The sequence below is a fragment of the Ailuropoda melanoleuca genome, chromosome 10 (genome assembly GCF_002007445.2).
Source record: "Ailuropoda melanoleuca isolate Jingjing chromosome 10, ASM200744v2, whole genome shotgun sequence".
Lineage (NCBI taxonomy): Eukaryota > Metazoa > Chordata > Mammalia > Carnivora > Ursidae > Ailuropoda > Ailuropoda melanoleuca.
This window is the reverse complement of record NC_048227.1, coordinates 23,286,977-23,305,220: the sequence shown is the minus strand read 5'-3', so window position 1 is coordinate 23,305,220 and position 18,244 is coordinate 23,286,977. Positions and strand designations below refer to the sequence as shown.

The following is an 18,244-nucleotide window of genomic DNA, read 5'->3' as shown; positions in this document are numbered from 1 at the left end:
ACAACTGAGGACAGTTTCCTCATCCCAGGACCTGCTGAAATTGTTCAAACTATCCAGTCCTAAACCTGCTTACCCTGCCTCTCCTGTTCCTTCCCATAAAAACCACAAGAAAGGCTCTTGCTCATGTTTCCCCTCTCCCTTGGCCTCCTGATTGACCCTGGTGCTTCCTCGTGTGCCCCCTTCTCTTGGGATCTGGGAATATAACCAGCTATGTTTTCAATGGCATTCATCTTCTCATCTGTTAGCCTTGCCACATCTGAATAATAATAACAAAACCTACATTTTAAAACAATAAGCATCACCTGCCCTCAGCATAGCTGGAGCATCCTGTGGTGTTTCTCTAATCGGGTGTTTTTCCGCTCTTTTTTCAAAATTCCTACCGTCTCCCAGCCCCGCACATTTAATGACATCATGACATTCTCACTGCAGTCACTAAGCGTTGCCTCCCTCAACTTCTCTGTCCTCCTGTCTCTGGATTCATCTTCCACATCTCTTCTGCCATAATGGAAGCAGCACCCTTCGTCCTGGGCTGATAACCTTTCTTCCTTACCTTCACCTACCCCTTCCTCCTGTTCCTTCCTCTTCTCATAGGCACTTGGAGTATTCTCATCTGCTAGTCCTTTCTTTCTTTCTTTCTCTTTCTTTCTTTCTTTCTTTCTTTCTTTCTTTCTTTCTTTCTTTCTTTCTTCTTTCTCTTTCCTTCCTTCCTTCCTTCCTTCCTTCCTTCCTTCCTTCCTTCCTTCCTTCCTTTCTCTTTCTCTCTTTCTCTCTTCTTTCTCTCTTTCTTTTCTTTTCTTTCATTTTTTTCTGCTAGTCCCTTCTATAGAAACCTTCCTTTGACCCCACACTCTCTCCAGCCGCCATCCTATTTTCCATCCTTTCATAACCAAACTTCACAAAAGACTTATCTGCGGACTTTCCACTCAGATTCACACTGATATGCTTCCAGAACTGCCAGCTCTGTTGACATTGCACATCAAGGTCACCAAAGACATCCATGTTGCCAAATTCAAGCACTATGTTTTTCTTTATCTTACTTCCAGAAAAGTAGCCAAAAAATATTTGTTTCTGAACAAACCTTACTCAGTTTACCAGAAGTTCCCATCTTCTTGGAATGCCCTTCTTTTAACTTTTAGACATGGGTAAGAAACTTGATCCTAATAATCTTGACCGCTGTCACTTACTGAGTTCCGCTCTTGGGTCAGAGACTATGTTGAATGCTTTTACATTTATTGTCTCATACGACAAGGCACAGCAGCATGTTACCAAGAAGATTGTAGTTCAGAAATAATAAGTTGCTTCCCTGAGATTAGCCAGCTAGCCTGTGTTAAATCCATACTACAGCTCTTATCTTATTCAGATTTACTCCTATGATGCGTTGCACTCCTGGGGGTAAAAAGCATTCCATGCTCAGCCATGAAGGGTAAGTGGTTTCAGGTCTTTTTTTGAGGAGGTGAAGCTAATTTGAAATTTGAAAAACTGATCAAACAGAATACAGAGGATTTTTGTGAGAGTGGTGTGTGCTGGAGGGTGTAGAAAATGGGCCAAGGGAGACGACTCTCCCAACAAAAGGGTCATCACTGGCCTTACTTACCTATAACTGCTTATCCCAACCTGAGCCCCCACTTCCTGAGGCCCCAGATACATATGAGGAACTTGCAGGTAGCACATGCATTCTGTGGCTGGTGGCCAGTCACGGACTCCGTTCCGCATGATTTATTCCTAGCAGCCCCCATGAACCCTTCCTTTGACCAGCAGCCACATAGCCTTAAGGCTGAGGCAGGTGAGCCTCACACCGTGTCCTGAATACTAACACCTGCTCCTGTTGGGGCAGTCTGGCTCTGGTGAGTTCCAGGGCCCCCAGCTATACCCTGCTTCATCTGGATATGGACAGGCCAGGTTTCGGGGTGGGAGAGGGAGGCCCAGGAGCTGGATCAGGAGGCTTGAAGGAGTACAAACAGCCTTTTTCTTATATGACAGGTGGGAAGTGGAAAGGCCCAGATGGTTTGTGGAGACATTGGTCTGTAAAATAATATGCCCCCTTTTTCCAAGAGGAGTCCTGTTACCACTTGGCCAAAATGATTATCACAAATCAGCAGCATGAATCTGTGGTCAGCTGAATGATGACTTCCCAATAGTCTATGTCCTAATCCCAGCAGCTGTGAATGGTACCTTACACGACAACAGGGACCTTGCAGTAGGATTAAGTTCAAGATCGCGATGGAAGGTTGTCTGGGCAGGCCCATGAGCTAAGGAATGCAGGCAGTATCCAGAAGCTAGAAAAGGCAAGTCAACGGATTCTTCCACAGGGGACCAACCCTGATGACACCTTGACTTTAGCTCAGTGAAACTGACTTCTGATTTCTGGCCTGCAGAGCTTTAAGAGAGTAAGTTGGTACTTCTTTGAGCCACTAAATTTGTGGCATTTTGTCAGAGCAATAATAGGAAACTAATACAGAATCTAATTTGCATCTCCAGGCAACATTGTAGCACCTCCCCCTTTTGGGATGACAGTGAAATCATGTATCTCAGAGATGGGGTGCTGCCTGATATGAAATTTCATTTGATCCATGGATACTTACTGAGCATCTAGTGTGTCTAAGCAGTGTTCTAGACATTGGAAATACAGTGGAACAAAATAGATATATCTGTTCTCCAGGGCTTACCCACCAGTGGGGGAAGCAAGTAGTATATTAGTGCACAGCAAAATAAGATGCTTTCAGATATTGGTATCTAGGAAGGCCTCTTTGAGGGGGTCACATCTGAACTGAGGTTTGAAGGATGGAGAAGACACATCTGCATGAGGATCTGTGGGAGTGTATTGTGTGTACATTTAGGCAGAAGGAACAATCATGAGGAGAGAGAGCACTTGAACTGTTTCAAGAATAGACAGGAAGCATGGCTGGAGCCTAGAAAATGAGTGGGAGAGAGGAAAAAGCAGAAGAGATCTGTGGGGCCAGAACTTTCCAGGCCTTGAAGGCATGGTAAGCAGACTGTATCTTATTCTAAAAGCGATGAAGATTCCATTATAGAGTTAAAACAGGTAGTGTTGCAAGCCTTCAAGTCTATGGCTTTTTAAAAGATAATTTCAGCAACTTTATGGAATATGGATGGGGGGTGGGCAGGGAGGTACAGAACGGCAGCGGAAGCACACCATTCAGAAGACTTCCAGGGCTGAGAATGGTGGGAGGAGGTGGAGGGAAGTGGGTGGAGTCATGTGGAGATCAGTGGGGCTTGTGACCTGCTGGAAGTGGGTGGAGTCATTACAAGTGGGTGGAGTCACACAGATTGGTGGAGTAATTTTTAGGGTAGTAACCGAAGGGGCTTGAGCATTATGCTAGCACTAGCCCGTTGCTGCTTAAAAGAGTGGGTCACTTACTGAGATATAGAAGACTGGGGACATGGTTGGGGCTGGATCTCTTTCTTACCATGTCAAAATGCAGCATAGACAAATCAGTCCCCACCCTGGGGACTCCAGGCTAGTGGAGGTGGTGTGTACATAGTGGTTAAATGCAGTTTCTGCAGTGAGAGTGCCTGGGATCATATCTCAAGGGCTTCCTAACTGTGTGATCCTGACTAGTTGCTTAACCTCTCTTTGCCTCAGCTTCCCTCAGTTTCCCCATGTGTAAAATGGGCATAATGAAAGTGACGTGAAAATTGCATAACTGAGCGGCATGTTGTGAATACTCATTAATTGTTGCAGCTATGGCTTTGCTTGCAACCCTGTATAAATTCCAGGTGAAACAGTTCTTCTAAGGCAGTCCCAACCAGGAAAAAGAGGCAACGAGTAGAACAGGGCCAAAGACATTCAGGAGTTTTTAATCATCCAGCCTCCACCCATCACAATGATATATACTTTTTTTGGAGTAGATCCCCTTAGAAAATGATGCCAGGACCTGGGAAGTGGCTCTTGGCTTTGAAGAAGCTACAGTTCTTCCTTCACCTGTAGTTTCTTCTCTTGTTTTGGAGGTCCCTTTGGCTTAGCCACCTTTTTCTCCTCCAACTGCGCTGTTTCCTTCTGTCCAGCGGGCTCTTCCAGCACTGTCACATTCTCCAGCTCTGGCAACTTCTGGTCAGGTAACTCTTCCTTGATAAAAGGTACCTTCTTTTCCTCAGCGAATGCCTCCTCTTCTGTCATTTCACTTTGTTCAACAGACAACAGCTTTTCAAGAAAAGAAGGGAAAGAGGGAAGAAATAGGATAAAGAAATAAAGAGGCAACAAATACATGATAATTGTGATTATAATTACCAAGACTTCTTTTTCTGGAAGTGCCCAGAGAGAGGCACTTGGAGGATCCTCATAGATGCAAAGGCCCATTGGGCTTAGGTGAGGAAGTTCCTAACCATAGTCTTGCCTGTCCAGAAATAGGGCCTTTAAAGAACCCCATTCCTCTACTCGAAGGCTACGGGTGTGGCTGCCCCAGGTCTAGCTCCAGGGCTGGACATGTGACCCAGGCCTCTCATGAAATCCCTATCCAGGACATTTGCTAGGACTGCAAGGAAGTAGGTACTTGCTTTCTAAGCTGGTTGGATATTAGCTTAGAGCTGTGGGGCCATCTTTGACCCTCCAGTGGGGAAGTGACTGCTTGGGAACAGAGAGGAAAGCAGAGATGGGGAGACAGAAAATGAGTTTGAGCTCCTGGATCCACCTGTGCCTGATGGTCTTACCAGTTATGTGGATTAAGTTCCCATTGTTGCTTAAACCAGAGTAGTGTTTCTGATGTTTGCAACGGAAAGGGTTCTAACTAGTGCAGATGGCATCTTCCTGCAGATGGCCTCACTGAGGCATGAATGGAATTGGGGATTTGGAGAGAATGGGGATGGTTATCCCATCCATCAGGAAAATAATGCCAGAGAACTGGATCCTGTCAAGACATCTGGTTACCAACTCGGGAACAGTGGACCCAGGGAAGCAGCCTTAGGAGACCTCACAGCCTTTCCCCGTTTCTGAAGTCTGCCATTTCTGCTTTCTTGTAGTTAAGTGCCCTTGAAATAAAGTCATTCAGAATAGGTCATTTTTCACCTGTGGTCAGCCAGCTCCAGAGAGCACAAGATTATGGGACTCTTGGCACACTCTTTCCTAGTTGTTTGAGCTCTTGATGATTCTGTGTGGAACAGAATAATCCTGGGTACTGCCGTTTTGCCTTACCTCATCCTTATCCTCAATCCTGGTCTTGATTTGACTTTCCAGGAAGTCAGAAAAGCCCTCCAGGGTGTGTTCTCCTTTATACAGTACAGCCTAGGAAGAAAAAAGAACAAGGTCAAAATGGTAGCCTCTTCCTGCAAAATAGTCAGGGATTATTCAGAGATAAGATAAATCCAGGGTCAAATTCCTAACAAGCTGAGTACAATGACCAGGTTCCTTAGCGTCTCTGAGCCTCCATTACCATGGCTCTAAGATAAGAGTAATAAAAATTCCTCCAGCCGAATTGGTTCAGAGCACAGACCTCAGAGCACACTGTCAGGGCTCAAACCTATGTAACCTCTCTATGACTCAGTTTCACTATCTGTAATGTAAAGATGATAACAGTACCTGTGACATATGTTATTGAGAATTTAATGAGTTACTATATGAAAAACAGTACAGTACCCGACTCATAGTGAGCGCTGTATATAATTGCTATTATTATTATTATTATAACAAGAAGAGTAAGACTAGTTATTATTTTACAAAGCATCTGATACATGATCATTGCTCAGCTATCCCTAGTTCCCTTTCGTCTTTCAATCTTTAAGATTATGAAGCTGCTTACTGTCCACTGGTTGTCTACACTCCTTTTCAGATAATGGAAGATCCGTGACAGCTCCACCCTCTCAACCCAGCCTCATTTTCCACGACTCTCCCACGTGCATGTTCTGTACCAGAAGGATGGCCCCTCCTTCACAGTGCTGTGGTCACCCTTCTGCCCACCTCCTCATGCCTATTATACTCCCTGCCTGTAGTCACACCCGTCTTCTAATCTAATTTAAATCTTAAGCATTCTTTAAAATCCCATATCTGCATGGCATATCTGCCCTCCAGAATCTGTCCCCTTCAATTCCAATTACAAGTAGAGGTGGGCCCACGTCATGACTTCTCTCCCACACTCGTCATACTCTTCTTGGGACAGGAACCTTGGCTTTCAGTGCTTTGATGGACACTCTTTCCCACGTGTCAAAGCAGCACGGAAAGTATGTTCCTTGACACTGGCGATGCTTGGTGATTGTGATACTGGTGTGTAAAGGACATTGACCTGTTTTTCTATCATGTGTTCTTCCTTCTTCTCATAGCATGCCACCCCCAAGATTCACATGAAGATTCCCCCCCCCCTTATTCCATATAGTCTGGGTAGAGCTCAGCCCCAATACCAGAGGAACCTGGGCCTGACTTACCAAGACATTGACACCTTTCTGACAACAGTGACTGGATCAGGGAAGAGCAGGTGACCTAAGCTGGACCCAGTTCTAGCAAGTCTTGGGACTTTGGGGGAAGCTAATGGAGAACACTCTACAAACTGAACATGGAGGATAATGGGGGCTGGAGCTGAGAATGAAGCTGATTTAGTAGAAGGGAGAGCTGGAGATCAGGAGAAACTGGGTCCATGATAATAACATAATGGTATTTCCAGGTATGTGGGCCCCAAGAGCCCCTCACTTGTTGAGAGTCGGTGGGGAAGAGCCTGAAGAAGGGATACCGGTCTAGGTACATCAGCTGAATGTCATTTGCCATGATGTCCATCTTGGCAATGGTGACTGTCGAGTGGTTTTGATACTTTCTGCCCAACTCCTCCAACACTGGGAACAGCGCCTTACACTTTTCCGACCAGGGTGCATCTGGAAGAGAAGGGCCGTTGTGCCAGTTCACACTAATAAAGACTGAAAGCCAACGCTACCCCAGAAACCCTGTCACTGTATTCTACTAATGGTTCTGCTATTTTGCAAATTGTGTTCCTCCTTTCTTTGAATAGTATATTACCTTATTTTACATTTCAACCACAGTACCTGATCATTATTAAATAAATTAGAAAAAAATTAATCTAGTCCCCTCTACCCAGACACAAACACTTTGAGCATGCTGGGACATTTTCTTCTACTCTCTATTTTTCCTTTAACATAGCTTTCCACTCCAGTTGAAGAAAAAAAAACAAGAAAAATATTTACACTAGATGATTCCTCATGTTCTGCCAGAAATCGCGGTGTGTGTGTGTGTGTGTGTGTGAGAGAGAGAGAGAGCGAGAACACAAGAGTTTTCCAACAGAGGTTAAGCTCACAGCCCAAGGTCACCCAGGTAATTAAGCACAGGAAGTGAGATCTGAAGTCAGGCTGCTTTGACTTGAGACTGTTATACCACACTGCCTTTTGGTCCTGAGGGACCATTCCTTTAGCTTTGAGTCTGGCCCAGGCATTAGGGGGAGAGAATCAGGGACCAGCTCTAACCTTCCCTGCTCATCATCCCCTTAAAGTTTCTGGCTCTGTGGGAGGGGTGGCCTCAAGGGCCCCGACACTCCACATTTGGATGATCATCCCTCCATTTACAAACCAAGTGCTCCCATGACCATCTGTTCTCCCTGCAGCTCCCTGGGAGCCAGAGGGGGCATAATGGTCGCAGTCCCAGGGGGCCAATCTGACAGGCCTGCTTCCAAGAAAATGAGGCTGCTTTTGCCTTTTACCAGAACCAAATGGGCATTCTTCTAGCTCTGGTGTCAGTTAAGTATAGAAAAACTGCCCCACCTCTCACTTAAAGGCAACAGATCATGCTTATTCAACCACGTGGACCTTAAACACTTCACCCTGTGGATGGGAGTCCATTTCAATGAAGTTTTTAAAGGCCTGCATGATACAGTGCAGCCCTCAGGAAGGAATGGCATCAGAGCTTGATTTGAACTTTTTGCCTTGCAATGTATTTACTGTGTGACTTGGGGTGAGGTAATTAATCTTTCTGAGGCTAAGTTCCCTGATTTGTATCGTGGGGAAATCCATTGGACCTTCCTAAGACGCTTGTTTTGAGGAGGAAATAAGAGCGGATGTGTACACAGCCAGCTCATGCCTGGCTCATTGTCGGTGCTCGATAAATGGTAAAATACAAGAGGTGTCTAAAGTAACTTCAGCGTCATCCTTCTCTGTGTCTTGGGGTAGGAGAGCAGTCCCTGGCTATGACTCTCATGTGCAAATCAGAAACAGCAGAGAAAAGGCAATAGTCCTCAGGCAAGCACTGGAAATAATGACAACAATAGGAATAATAATAGCGGTCATTTATCAGGTACTTGCAATATGCCGAACCTGCCTGATTTGAGTCTCCAGTTTGGCCACACCAGCTCAGGTGGGTTAAATACGGGCCATTTGATAAGTTACATAAAGCCAGAACTGCCATTCTGTACAGCAGTGGCCAGCCAAGGCACTGGGGACAGGCTGCCTAGGCTCCAATCCCAGTTCCAGTACTTACTTGCTGCCTGACTTTGGAAGTTTCTTCACCTCCCCGAGACTCTGTTTAGTCCTATGCAAAGTGAGAGCAATAATGGCAGCTACTTTCAAAGCATGTTGTGAGGATTAAATGAGATAAAAGTATAGAATGGCTCTGCAAAAGGCCTGGTATACCATAGCATTGACTCAGTGTTAGCCATCAACATTATTATTGTTATAAAAGCCACAGGACTGGATTATATGGAAGGTATTGCACATGTTCCAAGAATTAGATTTTCCAGGACAGTTGCATTGTAGCTGATAGCATTTTGATCCAAACTCTTTGGATGTCTGAAGACCATCCTTGAAATGGTGCTTTGATAGATTTTGGAGATTTGGGGGTCCCAGAATTCAGGAGCAGCACTTGAAAAGTAATGTCTGGGCCATTGCCTTCTATGGCCTCTGCAGAGATACTTACAGAACATCACAAATACGTCCCTTTCCTTGTCAAAGACCACTATGTTGAAGTTCTTCCCAACGAGCTGCTTAACTGGCCCCTGGTCCCAATATTTTGGAATGTCTTCACTGGACTGATGTTTCTAGGAAGCAAATTTGAGAGGTCTAACAATCTCCAGAAAGGGGCTGGCAGTTGAAGCTCCTGCCATGACGGGGAACAGTGGAAGTTTTTCTCTTGTTCTTATAACCACCTTGGGAAAGAGTTTGAAATGCTTGATGTCCAGCCTGGATTATTGACAGCAAATTGAGATCAGAGGGTTGGGGAGGAGGCAAGGCTTAAAACTGGGTTCAATTCTAGCATTCCAAATACATAATTCTTGAGATTCTTAGATGAGAGAGGGGTTCATGTCTTCAACATCTTATCTAGTTTGTCCTTCCCTCCCCCCAAAATTTACCTGTTCCCAATTACTCCCAGAATCAAAATCAAGATAATTTACGTGATCTATAAAACCTTTATCACACTTTGGCTCCTACCAGCCTCATGAAGCTCATTACCATCTTTCCCTTGCTTTCCTCAGCCTTACTCATCTTCTATTTACCCAAAGAGCTAGGCTTCTTCCAACTCAGGCCTTTGTTTATGCCATTCCTCTGCCTGGAGGGCCTTCCCCACTCCTCATTCCTGCTCTCCATTCTTCATCCAGTTAACTCAGATTTACCCTTCAGAATGATCTCAAGGGATGGCTTCCCTGACTCTCCCCAGACTAGGTCAGATCCTGCTACCATAAGTTCTCATAACATTTGGTACTTTTCCTTGTATCACTTATTCAAGTTTATCATTTAAATCTTATTTTTCTGGTTAGTTGACTAACGTGTCTCTATGACACTAGACAGAATGTCACTAGGGATTTTTGTTTCTTCATCACTTAGTATCCACAACCTGGCACACTGTAGAATGTCAATAAATACTTTGTGAATGAATGTGTGAAAGAATGAACCTTGTTATGCTTCTCTTCGAAGGAAGTGGTGGAAATCTCAGAACATATATTTTTCTCTACAACCATTGCTTCCTGCAATTTCTTGAATCCACTTCCTTCTCTCCATCAGCACTGCTGTTACCCCAGCCCAGGTAGCTTTCATCTCTCACCTAGATCACTCACTGTAATAGCCTCACAGAGTTCTCTCTGCATCTCCTAGCTTTCTCCACACCTTGATTCTACCAGCAGGGTTCTATTTTCACCATGCAAATTTGGCTTTCCATTGCTCTTGGGACCAAAATCCTTAATATGCTTAACTGTCTGGCCTTTGCCCATCTTTCCCAGTTCCTATAATACTTCCCTCATCCCCACAACAGCCTCTAGAAAGGACTTGAAGATTCTTTCTGAGGGAGCATAAAGGGGGTGCAGGCTGGGCATGGAGATGGGAAATGATGAAAAAGATGGAAATTAGAAATGGGCCAGATCAGGCATTTGACATCTCATAAGTCATGTGAAGGGTGCTCGTCTCTACTGCAAGAGCATGGGAGGATTGGTCTTTGAGGAGGAGATAGACACCTCCTGAGGTAAACTGGAGGGAAGAGAGAGAGAATGGGTAGAGCTCCAGGTAGGTTTGTACATGTGGTGATGGAAAGTGAGGGCCCTCTGTCTTAATGATACATGGTCTTATACTCAGCTGAGACTGGAAGTAGGAATAGGGTATGAGGACAAAGAAACTTGGAGATTTAGAGAATGAACACACTAAGAGAAATTTATACAGAGATGTCAGGACATTTCAAAGAGCCCATGGGAGGTTTGTGATTCCATGAGGCCAGCCTGCCTCATGGTGGTGATCTTTTTCTCCAGCATTGGCCTGGAAGAAGTAGGGACATTAAGTGGTTTCAACTAGGGTTGTGATTTTGCCTTGTAAATTCCAGAGGGTGTAAAGAAGGTAGAAGGTGGATAAAGGAATAAAGGGATAAAGAAGTTAAGGGAATCATCAGCAGAGCTATGAACCATGGAATCCAAGTTCATGAAGGAAGGCAGGAGAAATGGGATCAGGAGATTGGAGGCCATGAGAAGGGTAAAGAATTGTAGCAATGTGGATATTAGAAAAAGGAATTAAGAGGATGGGAAGCTTGAAATCAGGTTTTCAGAGGGGCTGCCATCTCTAGTGTGTGGCCACAAGAGCAGGTGGCTGGGATGGCATGGACACACCAATTATGAGAGAAGAGAGAGACCAGGGTTTTGGTTACTGACATCTCTGGAATGATGGCAGAGAGGGGATGGAGGGCAAGTCTGCAATGAGGAGCTTAAGTCCCCCAGCAGTGAAAGGGACATGACCAAATGACAGCAATGGAGGGAGGGAGCAGACAATCTGAAGTCCAAATGCATGGGATCTGGGGTTTTGAAGGGAGGAGGAGGAGAAATGGCAGGGAAGACACCAGCCTCACCACTTGGCCTGTGATGATGTTGTGCTGCAGGGAAAAAATGGCTTTCATTTGAGAAGGAGTGTCTGTGCAGGAATGGACAGAAGGTAATGGGAATCCTCAGAGGGAAGGTGACAAAACATTCTGGTTGCCTTGGAAAGTTCCAATTTATTCCTATTGTTCCAGAATACTTTTAAAGAATGCCCACCTCCCCCCACACCGTTAGTCTCAAAAGTGGTCCCATTTGGAAATAAAAAATATGGTCACCTAATTCAGCAGGCTGGCTGGGGGACTTTGCAAGTGCTGCATAAACAGCAGGAGATACTGTGTTATGTCTGATCCTTCTATAGCCTCTCCTTCCTTTTAGCAAAACAGCTCCTTTCTAACCTCCCAATAAAAGGTACGGAAAACCTTTGAGGCTAAATCCTGATTGCTTAATACATCTCCACCCTATCTCCTCTCCCAAAATCCATCTATCCTTAAATCTTTCACAAGAGAGTCTGAAAGGAGGAAAAGTGTCTCCTTTCAGAGAATGTTGGGACCCCTGGGAGCTCCTGCATTTCAGTTGGGAGTTCCTGTAAAGGAAATGCCTTTCAAAATAAAGAATTAATGGTGGAATTATAGCATCAGGACAGGTGAAAAGTTGAAAAGATTGGAGATGGAGAGATACAGGTATTTCTCCACAATGAACCCTGAAATTCTGCCTCCCCATTCAGATAACTAAAGTCAGCAAAATTATGAAATTTTGAGGTTCTGAGTAAACCTTGTCCAAGAACAAACTTACCTTGGCACTTCTATTCAGGAAGCTGCGGCCAAATTTCTTGAGATTTTCATAGGTTATCTCCTCAGAAGGCATTTTGTACCTTGCGTCAGAGCTTAAGTTTAGGATTTGGACACATGGGATATTAACCTCCGTGATCCTGAAGTATTTGAAGATATGTCTGTTTCTGGGTTCATCTGCATCCACAAGGATGAAAAGGATCTGCCAAATCAAATGGAACCTGAGTCTCTCTGGGATTGGAGGCCATGGAAAGGGTAAAGATTGAAATTGGCCAAGGAATCCCTTACTGAGGAAAAGAAACTTGGGAAGCCCTGGGAGACCACTAAGGGAGTGTGAATAGCAGGGTCTGTGGCTATTTCCACCGGAAAGACAGAACAGGCTCCTTTCCATCAGGCAGGGGCACCCCTGTGCCCCAGGGCACAGACAGGTCGGCCACCAGCCTCATTTCACCATCCTTGTGCAGGGTGCCATCCACACAACCACAGGAAGTCGGGAGGTCCTGAGCTTTCATCCAGGTCCTTGGGCAAAACAGTGACTGACCTTCTCTGTGCCTCAGTTTTCTTACCTGTAAAGTGATTATAAGAGTACCCGGTTTATAGGGTTTCTGAGAGAATTAAAAGGATAATGTGTATAAAGGCTTGGTTCAGTAACTGGGAGGTAAAAATGCTCAATGCTCATTATTATTGTCAACTCATTATTATTTGGATTATTCTTCTGTCAAGGAAATTCATGACTTCATTCACTCATCATTCAACAAGTATTCGCGGAGTGCCTACTAGGCATTTTGCTAAGCACTGGGGATATAAACTGCCCAAGGCAGATAAGATCTGCCCTCATGGAGTTTATGTTCTAGTGGAAAAGACAGACAACAAAATAGTAAACAAATTAATAAATTCAGATAGCAACGAGTGCCAATTAGACAGTAAAACAGAGAGTACCCTGATAGAGAATGACCATTCAGGTGGAGTGAGGCCAGAACCCCGTGTTAGGTAGGAAGGTCAGGAGTACCTGAGGAGGTGACATTTTAGCTGGGACCTGAGTGATGAGTTAACAAGTCAGGGGAACATTGAATCAGGTAGTGGAAACTGTCAATGCAAAGGCCTAGGGTCGGGAGCTTAGAATGTTCTAGAATAGAAAGGAAAGGCCAGTGTGGCTTCAGCACCATGAGGGAGAGTCATGGGGCACAAAGTTAGAGATGTGTCAGAGATGAGATCAGAGCCCCAGGAAGGAGGGTGGCTTTTATCTGAATAAGATGGAAGGCCACTAAAGAATAGTGAGAGCCAGAAAGTACTATGATAATAATTTTTAAAAGATGGCTCTGTTTGCAGAGAAGAAGCAAGAGGGGAAGCAGGGAGGCTCACAGCAAACACTGATACCCTCAGGTCGTTCATCTGTTAAAATACAAAGGGCCCTATTATGCGCTCGACACTCTTCCCTCTGCTGGGAAGTGGAAAACAAAGCAATCCATTTGAACCATCCTTGTATACTCAAATATTGACTAGCCATGAACAAGATAAGATATGAGGGAATGAACTGTCTGAATGATATTCATCCTTTTATCTTTGGCTCTAAACTAGATCACAATCACCTGGCACTCGGGAAGCTAGATAGCTGGGGTAAAGGCCATTTAGGACCTTATCTCACAATATAAGCCATAACAATCTCCACCTAGATTAAAGAGTTAAATAAAAAAATAAATAATCTGGAGGAACTATGGCTACATATTGACTATTATAAGAGAAATAGAAGGAAGCGATCAGATTGTGATCAGCTGAATTACATCAAAAATTTAAAATTGGATAAAACAGGAAATATATTTACAAGAGGTATTTCTGTAATTGGAACAAACTCCCTGGAGAATAGTGTGGTGGGATGTAGCATGAACATTAAATATGTTCATGCCCTAGTTGCTTTACTGCATGTTTATTTCAGGTTTCAAAGTTTTTAATTGTTTCATTTGAATTTTAGAGTAATTTTCATCAAAAAGAAAATAATCTGCCATTACCATACTTATAAAAAATAAAGAGAAAAGTGAAGTAAATTGCCTCCATGGTCCAGGTGGTGGTACATGTAGGTATGGCAGATTTGTTTCTAGCAATGATGACAGCAGTAATAATAGCACTGTTCACTGTACATGTGCTCATTGTTTTACCTGTAACACCTCTAATTCTTCCATTTTACATAAGGCGATTGAAACTCAGTGGTGAAGAAACTCACAAACAAAATCACTTCTAAGAGGAATAAAATTGGAACCCAGGTCTGGGCAATGCTGAAGCCTTGAGTCTCAGCAGTTACTCACCAGGCAGTCTGTGCTGCTTCACACTCCCTGACCTTAGGCAGGGGCGGTCTCTCCTCCCCCTCACTTCCAGGCCAAAGACCACCCACACTGCAGCCCCTCACTCCTGCTAGAGCATCGTCCATCAAAAAAGCAGCCAAACCATCATGTTCCCATAGTAGACTTTGCAAAAGGATGAGGGAAGCAGCAGCATAGGTATAGAAAGGAAGAGACACTGGGCAGGAAAAAGGGAGGAAGCTGGTTTAAAATTAAGTAGGAAATAATATGTAGCATCAGTATGCAAGTAAGGACACTGGCATGCAAATGCATATGCAAATAACCCTAGGCTTAATTTACAATCAGCAGGGCAGGCAAATGGCATTAGCCTCTACAGGTCCTGGACACCCGTCCAACAAGGGCAATAGCACTTTCCACAAACCTTGTTTGTAAATTCCTTGGATGCCAACTTATAATGCTGCATTATCATACCAAATGACTCCGAGCGTTTGGAGGCGAAGAGCAGCATGTGATTCAGGATGTGCAGTTCATAAATCAGGTCCTTGCTCTGAAATTACCAGGGAAACAGGTCATCCAGGCACACAGCTGACGCACCTACCCTTCTCCCAGTGACCCTTTGGCTCACTGACCTCGATGTTGTATTCAATAACAAAATCAGTGAGGTGCTGTTTTATGACTTGATTGAGGACTTGTTTGTTGGTAATGTCATTAATGAGTTCCTCGCGTTTCACAATCTTTCCCTTGGACAAAAGGAGAAAAGCATTGGAGGGCAGTAGCTTCCATAACGTAGACACATAATAAATAAAAATAGCAGTTTTCCCCGTGGACAAAAGGAGAACGCTATAGTGACAAATGTAATCCATAATCTAGGTACTTGGTAAATACGAACGGCCTGTGTGTGTAATATGGGTATGTGGCAGCTGTGAAAATCTCCGATCTACGGAGCGGGGAGTGTGGTCAATGGGCAGCCAGTCGCTTCATTTTGAAATCCATCCAGAGAGTTGTGCTGATGCTGAGCAGTTTCTTACACACTTCTCCTAACCAGTGACACTGTGTCAGGGATACTAAGGCAAACCCATTTCTGGGAGACATGCAGAACTTCTCTGGTAGGTGACGTTGACCAGCTTTCTTAGAACTTTGCTGCAGGCAGGGGACCTTCCTTCCAAAGGGTTAGACCTACATCGTAGCCTGATGAGTCTCCCCCAGCTCCTTCTGTTTCCCTTCACAGGCATTTTCCTAATCTTTTGCATGTCTAATCCTGCTTGATGACTGCTTCTCAGGAGGACTGGGATTAACACAGGGAAGGAAATAATTCTCTGTAGCTCAGGATCAAAATCTGTGGGGGAAGAACAAAGATGTAGCTCTCTTTGGCTGATTTCTCCCTACTCTGTCTCTTTCTCTTCGCCTACGCTCTAGTCCAAACCTCTTCCCTGGACGCCTGCAGAAGCTGCCTAATGGTCTTCCAATTTCTCCCCTTGTTTCCCTCCAACCCAACCCCCATCTTTAGCCAGAGTGATGTTCTTAGAAAGCAACTCATGTCATTCTCTTGCTCAAATACTTCACAGCCCCTGTTGTCCTTTGGACAAAGCTGTAACTCTTTTCTGGTTAGGACAATAGTCTGATAATGTTAATCGGACTATGGAGAGCTCATATTGCACCAACCACAGTTCTAAATATGTTATATGCAAGAATTCATTTAATCCTCATAACATTCCGCTGAGTTATGCATCATTATTTCTACCATTGTACAGTTTGAGGACATTGAGGCACAGAAAAGTGAAGTGACTTGCCCAAGGTTGCTAAGCTAGTGAGAGGGGGAGCCAAGCTTTCAACCCAGAGGTCTGACTCTAGAGCTCATGCTCTTAACCATTAAAATAGACTGACTCTGTCCTAAGTGCATTTTTCAAGTTTGCTCTTTGGTTTTTGATGTTGTGATGAGGTTTATTCTTTTAACTTTTTATGTGGTCCAAATGTATCAGCATTTCTTTTCATAGTTTCTAGGGGTTCTGTCATGCTTTATAAAAGGGCTTTCCAGCTCCAAGTTTAGAAAGCAAAGTCCCCTGTGGCATTTTCTAGACTTTCCATGGTTTCTTTTTTGTATTTTTAAATCAGAAATCAATCTGCAATTTAATTTGATGGAAGGAGGATATATGGATTTAGCTTTTTTTTTTCTTTTTTTCTTAACTGGCTACCCAATTCTCTCAACACTAGTCATTGAATAATATTTTTCCCCTACTGATCTAAAATATCATCTTTATCCTGTACTAGATTTCCATATGTATTTGGATCTATTTTTGGACTCTATGTTATCCCATTCAGAGACACAAATCAGTTTATTTTATTCTCCAACTTAAAACCTTACAATGACTCCTGAGAGCCCAAGTAAAAATGTACTGGCTCACAGTCTTAAGCAGGTCTGGGTATCACTTCACCCACCTCCTGTGTGGCCCTGGGCAAGTAACCTAACCTCTCTAAGCCATTTCTGTAAATAACATGATTGTTGTAAGGATTTGGCTTTGTGTGGCGAGGCAGTAAGGCATGTTCCAGGAACCAGATTACTGTGTCTAGAATAATACTGTTCAATAGAACTTTCTGTGATGATGGAAATGCTCTGTATATCTATGCTGTTCAGTACAGTAGCCATTATCCACATGTAGCTAGTTTGAGGAACGAAAATGTTAATTTAATTAAATGTCCTACTAGGCAGCTTGGATGATCTATTCTCAGATCCCAGAGAGGGAAGGGAAGAAGATGTGTAACAGAGGCTAGAGTGAGGAAGGCCTTGTGGGCCTTATTAGGGACTTGAGTCTTTATCCTAAGAATAATAGGAAGCCATTAAAGGGCTTTTGGTGGGAAGGAGGCAGGTGGCCATCACTTTTGAGTTTTGGAAAGATTACTTTTTAGGGGATAAGAGAGAATGTGGCAGACCAGTTGGGTGGGTGTTGCATTAGGCTATGGGATATGATGGTTACTTGACTTAGGATGGTAGCAGTAGAGAGAAATAGATAGACTCAAGGGATATTTTGGATTTAAGATCGATTGGTTTGGGGTGATGGATGGGTTGTGAAGGGTGGAGAAGAGGGAGGGGTTAGAATAATGCCTGGGTATTCTGGCTTTACTCAGATGGGACATTGGAGAAATGGTGACACCATTCATTGAGAGAGAGAAAAAAACACTGAAAGAGGATTTGGAGGGGAGATTATGATGTTAGGTTTGGTCATGTTGAGACATCTGTTGATGGATATGAAAGTCTGGAGATAGAGCAGTCTGGCTGGAAATGGGAGATTTGTAAGTTATGGGTGTATGACTTGCTGATGGAGGGTGGGTAGGGGAATAGGGACCAGAAGAAAACACAGGGCAGAGGACTGAGCCTTAATGAATGGCATTTACTGGTTAAGAAAAGGAGGAGGAGCTTACAATGGAAGATGTCTAGAAAGGCCAGAGAAACTCTGGGAGACTGTGATCTCACAAAAGCTGCCTAGTCCAATGCCACTTAGCTCACAAATGGCAGAACCAGAATTGTACCCAAAGCCTATAGATGCATGCATAGTCCACTATTTTGAGATGGAGACCCTTCACTAGCAATAGAATCCAAGTCTTACCTTTTTGAACACCAGAACACTGTCAAGGGTGACGTGGAAACGTCCGATGGCATTGCTAATTGGTATCACTCCAAACGTTAGCTCTGGGAAGTCTTTGATCATATCATAGAACAGCTCTGCTACTTCTTCCTCTAAATCCTGTTTGGGGAAGGATGTTTGGTGAGGCTTTGGTAGAAAGCAAAACATCTGGCTTATTTAAGGTCAAGATAGAAATGGTGACCAATTCATCTCCTCGCCTTTCCAAGTTCTGGGGTTTTCCTGGGTTCCCTAATTCCCCTTTCATGAATGTTACATACTCAGAATACTTCTGTGGCTATGACTAAGGCCAAAAT

General features: G+C 44.0%; 2 protein-coding genes across 4 annotated transcripts in view; one reads left to right on the top strand and one right to left on the bottom strand.

Annotated features, from left to right (window-relative positions):
• Positions 1 to 18,244, top strand: part of ACSM5 (acyl-CoA synthetase medium chain family member 5) — a 106,530-nt gene that overhangs the window by 20,908 nt on the left and 67,378 nt on the right. The window lies entirely within an intron of this gene.
• Positions 3,836 to 18,244, bottom strand: part of PDILT (protein disulfide isomerase like, testis expressed) — a 41,584-nt gene continuing 27,175 nt past the window's right edge. Inside the window, exons 5-12 of the mRNA XM_002929072.4 lie at positions 17,913 to 18,050; positions 14,940 to 15,050; positions 14,732 to 14,857; positions 12,021 to 12,218; positions 8,858 to 8,978; positions 6,635 to 6,813; positions 5,150 to 5,239; positions 3,836 to 4,162 (exon numbers count right to left, since the gene is read on the bottom strand). Coding sequence (XP_002929118.1) covers positions 3,926 to 4,162; positions 5,150 to 5,239; positions 6,635 to 6,813; positions 8,858 to 8,978; positions 12,021 to 12,218; positions 14,732 to 14,857; positions 14,940 to 15,050; positions 17,913 to 18,050 — 1,200 coding nt within the window. The 3' untranslated portion in view covers positions 3,836 to 3,925. The remainder of the gene's footprint in view (positions 4,163 to 5,149; positions 5,240 to 6,634; positions 6,814 to 8,857; positions 8,979 to 12,020; positions 12,219 to 14,731; positions 14,858 to 14,939; positions 15,051 to 17,912; positions 18,051 to 18,244) is intronic.